This window comes from Helianthus annuus, chromosome 14, assembly GCF_002127325.2.
Source record: "Helianthus annuus cultivar XRQ/B chromosome 14, HanXRQr2.0-SUNRISE, whole genome shotgun sequence".
Taxonomy (NCBI): Eukaryota; Viridiplantae; Streptophyta; class Magnoliopsida; order Asterales; family Asteraceae; genus Helianthus; species Helianthus annuus.
Genome location: NC_035446.2, coordinates 164,679,577 through 164,688,213, shown reverse-complemented (window position 1 = coordinate 164,688,213; position 8,637 = coordinate 164,679,577). Strand labels below are relative to the sequence as shown.

General features: G+C 33.4%; 2 protein-coding genes and 1 long non-coding RNA gene across 3 annotated transcripts; all 3 read right to left on the bottom strand.

The window, feature by feature from the left end:
- Positions 1-1,382: 1,382 nt before the first annotated feature.
- On the bottom strand, positions 1,383-2,471 carry LOC110875166 (F-box/kelch-repeat protein At3g23880-like). The gene has a single exon (XM_022123366.1). The coding sequence runs from the start codon at positions 2,469-2,471 to the stop codon at positions 1,383-1,385; it is 1,089 nt and encodes a 362-aa protein (XP_021979058.1).
- A 4,333-nt stretch (positions 2,472-6,804) lies between these two features.
- Positions 6,805-7,297, bottom strand: LOC110918081. The gene is made up of 2 exons (XR_002581058.1): positions 7,190-7,297; positions 6,805-7,111 (listed from the first exon to the last, which is right to left on the bottom strand). It is a non-coding gene; the product is annotated as an uncharacterized LOC110918081 (long non-coding RNA).
- A 28-nt stretch (positions 7,298-7,325) lies between these two features.
- On the bottom strand, positions 7,326-7,770 carry LOC110918901. The gene is made up of 2 exons (XM_022163179.2): positions 7,534-7,770; positions 7,326-7,469 (listed from the first exon to the last, which is right to left on the bottom strand). Exons 1-2 carry the CDS (start codon positions 7,747-7,749, stop codon positions 7,326-7,328), a joined length of 360 nt encoding a protein of 119 aa, XP_022018871.2. The 5' UTR covers positions 7,750-7,770.
- Positions 7,771-8,637: the final 867 nt, after the last annotated feature.

Here is an 8,637-nt window from a genome sequence, read left to right as displayed (position 1 = left end):
AAAACATAAGAAAAACATTTTTCAACTGATAATTATAAGGAAAAACATACTTCAATTGAGAAACCAAACAACCACACAAAAACACTCTTCAAAAAATAATGAAAAAAACCATCGTTAAATTACCATTTAAAAATAAACAGTCATCTTTGGAATCTTCGGAATCTTTGACTTTTTCCTCACTGACCAGATTGAATCTGCCGTATCAGCGTACTCGTCCTCGACATCATTTTCTTTACCCCTGGTGTTGTTAACAACTTGACAACTTTCATTGGAACTACTAATGTCAATAACATCATCCCATTGCCAAGTTAGTATAGCTCTTGCCCGTTTGTTGGATCGATCACACCTTCGAATCTAGTACAAATGAAAGGCTTGGTTTAGTCGAAAATAGACAAAGAATTTTAAGACAAAAAAATGAAATTAAGTTTTACACAAAATCATACCAACTCGCTAATAGTTTCCTCAACTTTGTCACCATGCTGCCACATGGTAAATAAAATAAGATTTGAGCACAATATGTTAATACTCCATGAATGTTAGAGAAGGTGTAAGAGTACCTTTGGCATTGGTTTGACTGTCTTAGTTACCTTCTTTGTTCTATTTCGTGTGGTTTTCTTCTGTTGAGGATGCTCCATTCTTACCAAGACGTAACTGACAAAAGCTAAACAAAACAAAATACCAGTCTGATATGTATAGGGTAAAAAATATAAAAACGAAATGAACCACCACTGAAATCGGTTACACATACCATAAAAAATGGAATATGGCTAGACCCCCACTATCAAGAAGTAATTGAGGTGATTACCCACATTCCACATATCGTGGTATGGTGGTTATTTTTTGATTAGATATTATAAATTATATAGTTTGTAAAAAATAAAGGTAACCAACTTTGTAAAATGTCTCAACTAAGAAATACAAACTATTTTTTATCTCTAAAGTAAATAAACTTCAATTTAGTGTTTCAATAGTGTGTAATTAGCAGATAATCAACTTATTCTTTTTAATTCTATTAATTCTTATATAGTTATTATATATATATATATATCTTACGTGGATTTCATATAAATCAAAACTTAATTTTAAACTACCAAGTGTGACATTTCAACCATCAACCTTATTTTTAAACCTGGTCAACCATGAACCTTTCGTTGACCAACAACAATTGACAATTATTTTCTCTTATTTTATAATTGATTGTAAACTAATCTAGGTTTTGATTTTACACTTGTATGAAACAACAACTGACCAAATACTAAAAAACAATAATAAACCACATATAATGTATAATCAATTCAATGCAAATAGAATGCACGACTAAGAAAACGAAATAAGGTAACAAACGGTAACGTGAAAATAAAAAAACAAAACACGTAACAGAGCTACATATTTGGTGACACCAGAGTTTCCGTAAATACCGCGCCTGCCAACATCGAATAGGAACCTAACACAGGATAGTAACAATCTTCGCCACTTAAAGTTATGTCTAGTTCATTAACGTCTCCATAATCGTCTACGACAAGAAACTTGCCAGTACTAATCACGTATGTAATCGTGCAACCTAAAAGAATCGGCCGAATTGGAGGAAAAACCCAGACTTTAATCCAACTGTCACCGTCCAACCTCCACAAATCTACTGACCAAAAAGGCATCCCGTGAGTAAGAAATATGTGCAGATTGTTATGTATAAGCAATAAATGCCCTTCCAAGTCATCACGTGGAACGTTTGGATAGCGTATCTTATTAAATTTTTCCAACTTCACATCAAAACCAAGTAGCATACTTCCCGAGTGAAAACGATTTTTGATGAAGTCAACCGTAAAATAAACAACACCTTTGCAGAAAGTTCCGTTAGACCATTTAAGCTTCCTTTTGAAATACTTTTGTTCGTCAAGAAAACCTACTTTCCGCCACAACTGACGCCTCAATGAATATATATAAAGCCACATTTTACCACCAAAACGCTTTAAATGTAAAAGCATGTACCCCTTCGAAGAATCTACATAAAAAGCAACAGCATCCAGTCGTGGGTTGCATAAACCACGAATTTTTGAGTTAGCCACCATGTTATACACCTGTGTTAGCGGGTTCCAAATAACCATCTCACCAGTATCACACAAACAAATACATAATAAACCTTCAAAACTCGCAAGAATCCGTACAAGACACGAAGAACGTTCGAATGGAAGTGAAAGTACAATTTTTGAGGAACGACTTAAATGGTCAAAAACAACAGGATAAACGTAACCCGATAACGATCCGATTAATATGAACTTTTGGTCGTAAGTAGTCGATATGTGGCGACAATGCGTGATAGCAAATTGTTGCGTCGATAGTAAAGAAAGCCATTCCCTGCACACACACCTACACTGACCCACACACCTTGCCGGAAGCCTGACTAATATATGAGACACAAGTATGTCAATACCAATATCGTCGATGCACGTCCTACTTTGTGCATGGCGTCTCATATGTAATTTCTTTCTAACTGGATGCAGACAATCCATGAGAAGTATTCACTGCACTTAATATTAATACAAATCAAATAGTGAGTGGAACTATGAATATAGGGGGAGTGGAATTATAAATATAGAAGTTATTTAACTGTTTGAATTGCCAAATTTTAAAAAAAAAAACTAATCCTTGTTTTGTAACTTCTTAAGTTGCATTGGAGAAGTTATACTAACTGGCCATAAAGAATTGAGCGTGGACATTTGATACGGCCGGTTGATTTTGCAATAAGGGGCTTTAAACGACAAGAGCCTTGCTAAGCTATAATGTAAGTATACGAAAACCACATATTTTATCAAATGGACTGCATATTCTATTTAGGCATCATTGTGACCAGGCTAGCGGGGACCAGCATTGAATTTTAACTGATATTTCTGAATGTGTTTCTACTTTTCACAATTGTTTTAAATAGAGGTTACCCTTTACCATCAAATATTATGGGTTTCTACTGTTCACAATTGTTTTAAATATGTATATCAGTATCGAAATGTTTTTTACTGGATTAAAAGGCATTTTTTAATCAAAACAACGTACTTTTGATTGGGTTTTCGTGTAACGTTACACGTCTACCATCAACGTATACAGTTCCCCCTTTTATAATATCTTAAACATCAATGATTTTTGTATACTAAAAATAACACACACAAATATCACATTGCAACGTAATATAAATCCAAATGAAAGATAATACCATAGTTTACATAGAAGACGAAAACACACAATACAAAAATCAAATACCTTAACATTACTAAACTCTATTGATAAACAGAGTCCAAAAGAAATAAAAACATAAGGTAAATGGAAAACCTAATGATAATTGCTTCTAAAAAGACGGTAGCACTCGCCACAAAACGGCATCATTAGAGGCAAATTAACATAAATTTGGCACCCCATACAGGCTTGACCAGCACCAGCAGCACCGTCATCACCCTCACCGTGACCCCCATCATTGTTTGAAGGCCCCATATTTTCTTCAGCCCCAACATTCTCTACAGCCCCGACATTCTCTACAGCCCCAACATTCTGTTCAGCCCCAACATTCTCTACACCCCCACCATTCTCTACAGTCCCAACATTCTCTTCAGCCCCAACATTCTCTACACCCCCATCATTCTCTACAGTCCCAACATTCTCTTCAACCCCCACATTCTCTTCAGCTGCGACATGATCTTCAGTAATCTCATTAACATTACTTTCACCTTCCATGTTATCATCCCTTACCCCTTGCACCATCATCTTTGCATGCTTCTTCCCTCTCAAATGAGCGTCAAGTTGCATAGAACTTGTACAAAAAATATTGCACAAACCACAATGAAAATCGATGAAAGGAAAGGTAGCTTTGTCTACCTGTCACATCAAAATATGAATGAAACGTTATATTATGTACGAATGCAATATAAAATGAAAGATTTTAAAAATAGATGTACCCTGTCAAGATGTTTGCGTGAAGATACATGCACATTATATTGGTGCATGTCAAGGCATATTATATTACAAAGAGGGCAACCTACGAGATCTTCTTCATTGGCACCATTTGCTAGTAAATTGTGTAACTTGGTGTACATTGCCATTGAGATTGAAATTTTTTAGATGATGAAAGAGATATAAAACAATAGAATAGGGTATAGTTATGTAGGTTATGAAGAGAGATTGTGGGAAGGTGGGTAGGTTATGATGAAAGTTTGTGGGGAGATGGGTAGGTTTTGAGGAGAGATTATAGGAGGTGGCTAAGTTATGAGAAGAGGTTATGAACAGGTGGGTAATGTTGATGGAGAAGAAGGTATAAAATTTTGAATTCTAAATCTTTTGAAAATCGATAAAATAAAAAGAGAAAAAATAATGGTATGTTTTTTGCTCAACATTTTAAATTCCACTAATTTATAATTTAATGTTTTATATTTTTAAACTAATCACTATTTTTAATTTTCGAAGAGTGGACAGATAATGGTATGTTTTTTGCTCCACATGTTCAGATAATATATAGTGTTTCAAATTAATCATGCCTGTGTGTATTCATCTAGAATGAAACCATATCATATTTGCCAAAACTCTTAAAAACTAAAAGTATGAGAAGTATTGTTAACTATTTATGAAGCATAACCAATAACTTAGATTATATGGATTGTCACGTGCCTGAAACATATGATGTAACTGACGTGATATTGAATGTAAAAACTATGTATTTATATATCGAACATGACAACACCAATTATATTAGTAGAAATAAAATCGGGTTGTTTTTACCATTATCTTCATTTTGATACATCCCACATAACTCCACACATGACATTATTTGGTGCGTTTGAGAACCGAAACTAAATAGACATAAACTAAAACTTATAAATAGACATAATCCACAAATTAAAATGAAAGAAAAGCCACAAAAGATGCACGGACAAACATAGTAAACAAAACACGAAAAAACAAAAAAAAACAATAAATTCAAAGACGAACAACCCGAGAGCGACTGTGAATTTTAACTGTTGGAATCTTCAAATTCTTATGGAAAGTTTCTAGCGAATCAGCAGTATCATCAAATACACCTTCAGGATCAGCATATTCATCATCATACGGAGTAGAAACCTCATTCCCATCAACATTGCTAGTCATATCATAAAAATCCATTTCTTCTTTAGAGCTGCTAATTTCTACAACATCATCCCATTTCCATTCTAGCAAGTCTCTTTCTCCTTCTCGCTGCTTTTCAAACTCTTGCATCTAAATAACGGAAATAGGTTGAATGTAGCAGTGCTAATACTCTAACAGGAGAAATAAAACTAAACATAATGATGTATTCATCGTGTATTACCTCGGCACTGAACTCACGAGCTAAATGTGATTTGAAAGGACTAAATGGACCGAATGAAATAATCCCTACACTGTCACTACATGACTGAAATAAAAAACAATAAAATTTTAAATTAATTTGACGATAATAAGTAAAAACTGATAAGATAATTGAAAAAAACCTTTGGTAGTTCATTTGGCTGGGGGATCAACTTCTGATCCACGTCCTCAAAGACAGAGATAGCTTTGACAACCTAAAAGACAGAATTAGTAATGGTAGACCCAAACTATTTCATGTAAATAGACAAGACAAACATTAAAGAAAAAGCAAGATAAGTATTAGATGCATATTACATTGACAGATCGATCACTTGTTTTATTTGTGTATTCGTCCATACTTTTAATCGAAAGTATTATTAATTTTTTGGGTTGTGAAGGGGATCCCTATTATATAGGCTGAAAGACAAACTGCTTGTAGGAAATTGCAATCAAAACATATCTTGAGTTGTAAACTACCCTGTAGTTAGTGGACTCATGGGTTGGGTTATCGGTTATCTTAAGAAAATAACTACTTGCAGGGAACAGTAATCAAAACATAACTTATGTTATCAACTACCCTATAGTTAGCGAAGTCATGGGGTTAGTGGAGTGATGGGTTGGTTAGTCGGTTATATTACAAGAAAATAAAAATGTTTACCAAACAGCCAATTACTTTCTTTGTAAAGACCAAGTCAACCCAAATTAGACATTTGGACCAAAACTGCCAGATCAAAGGTCTACATTTGGTTTTTTTTTTATTTTTTTTATTTTAACAACTCAAAATAGAACAAAGGGCTAATAATACACTGGAAGTCTGGGACAGTAACAAACAAACGGGTAATATATTAGATAGCATAATCTTAAAACTTTTGGAAGCTAGGTTGCATATTCTCAATTCTTTAAACTGTGATGGAAGGGTGTTAAACTAATAACATTTTTTTACAATTTGCTATTTTTTTTTGTCTAATTTGACTATTTTATTTCTTCTGTTGTAATTCCAATAGAACAAAGGGCTAGTATAGCTGATATCTATTCAATATAACCTAGGAAAACTTTATTTAAAGAAACACAACAATTAAAGACGTATGCAATATTAAGTACATGAATACTGGGTCAAACATAAATGTTATCCAAAAGATTGTACAGTAGTATATAATAAATAATATAATCTAATTGCTTACAACAGTTGAAACACGAGCCGAATTCTGATCCATTGCATAGCAATCTGATTGTGATCCCATTAATTAGTTGACTCAAGCTTTTAAATACCAAATTACGATAACATAATTACTTTTTACTCAATCAAATAGAAGGAATTCTCCATATAATGTAAACAAATGCCACTAAATCGAAATAACACCTTCCTATATAGCACAAAGGCTAGTGTTACAAAGTCAATCCAATAAATGTTAAACGAATTAACCAAATTAGACAAAAGTGCTAAAAGAGAGGTTAACTTAAAACAGGTTGAACCTTTAAAAGAGGCATTTCATTCAATACAATAAAAGATACAGCCACATGGTCCAGCCTAGGAAAGGAAAAACACAAAAACAACAACGTACAATTTCTAACACCACTACAAGACCCATTAAAAACATTTCTGTTTCTACCCAACAACTTTTGATTCAACAACAAAAGCATGCTTAGCTCTTTTTATCACAGGTGTAACATCCTCTTCTTCATCTTCGGTTTCACTATCAATTTGTATCACTTCATCCCACTTCCATGTCTTTAAAGCATTTGCCCTTTTGTCCAATCTCTTAAACTTGCTAACCTAAAAAAACATTCAAGTAATGAGAATAATAGAATATTAATACGTGTACAAAAGTATAATTTAGTATAATGTATATACTTTTGCCAATTCATAGAAAGATTCACAGATGCTTGCTTGCTGGCTATCCTCGAAACTGGATGAAATGTCTTTGTGACCACCATTCGATGCCTCAAACTCCACGTCATCAATTTCTTGTTTTTTAGACAATAATATATCACTTGAATGATAAATTATAACAATAAAATAACAGGTATAAAAAACCTATCAAATTGATTATAAAACTCCTACTTACCTTATCCGATTCATTTGTAGGTTTACACACGATTGGGCTAAAGAAGGAGTTGTCCATTGATGCAACCTGAAAGAAACAAAAAAGTGGAGATTACAACCAGCAGAAATAAACAGGTATGTCTGAAGCTTACTTTAACAGCTTTATCCATTGTTGCATCTTCAACCTGCTGCTCCATGTTCAGCAACAAAAACCCAGGATGCTGCTCCATGTTCAGCGACATAAACCCAGCGACAGAAGGTAAAGAAAGAAAGCAGGATGTACTGTTGATCGGCAAGGTTTCAATATTTATAAGCACATGTATAACTGCAACGGAGCTAAAATATAGGAAGGTGGAGAACATGGCCATTTTTTTAGGAAAAATAAAAACCATTAATAACACAGGTTTCGGAGGTAACTTCCAGCTAAACAAAACTGTGATTTCCTGAACATAACTTCCACATTTATCGCGGCTTTAATTATTTTGAAAATCCTCCACATTTATCGGTTGCAGGTAGATAATGGGACAAAAATCATGGAGCAAAACCACCAGATCATGGGCCAGAAATATATGGAACGAAACCACCACCGGAAACTACCAGGTAACTTCTCTGAACCGCCGGTGGTAGCGGTTATTTATGCTAGTTTAAACGGACAGGATTTAATCTCAGCAAGTTTAAACGGCCAGGATCGATTTCAAAAACGGTTAGACTTAATGGGTTTAATATATATATATAATTAGGATAATTAATTATTAAATAAGAATATGTATTGTTATGTATACTTTCGGTTTCATTTGAAAATCACAGATTCATAAATCAACTTGAAAACCAAAATTCATAAACTACTAAGTTGAGTAACATTGAATCCGTGTCATTCGATTAGGTTTTGTACCATCATGTTAATTACAGCAAGATAAAACACATATGTTTATAAACATAATATATATGTGTTATTCAGTTTCGGATATACCTATATTATAAAGATAAATAAAAGCACGTAAGAAAAGTGTTTTTATTTTTATTTTTATTTTTTTTTAATATTCTTCGCAAGTTTATTCGCTTTACTAGCTTGGCTAGAATATATTCGAATAACCCACATACTGGGCCCGCAACTAGAACTTGGAAAACATAGTTGAAAAAGAAAATCATTGCTCTTCAATATTTTAAAAACTCGATATTGAATATAACAAGAATATCCATTTAGAAAATATTACAATATTCCAAGTAAAGACATAATTCAAGGTTTGGGATTGTTC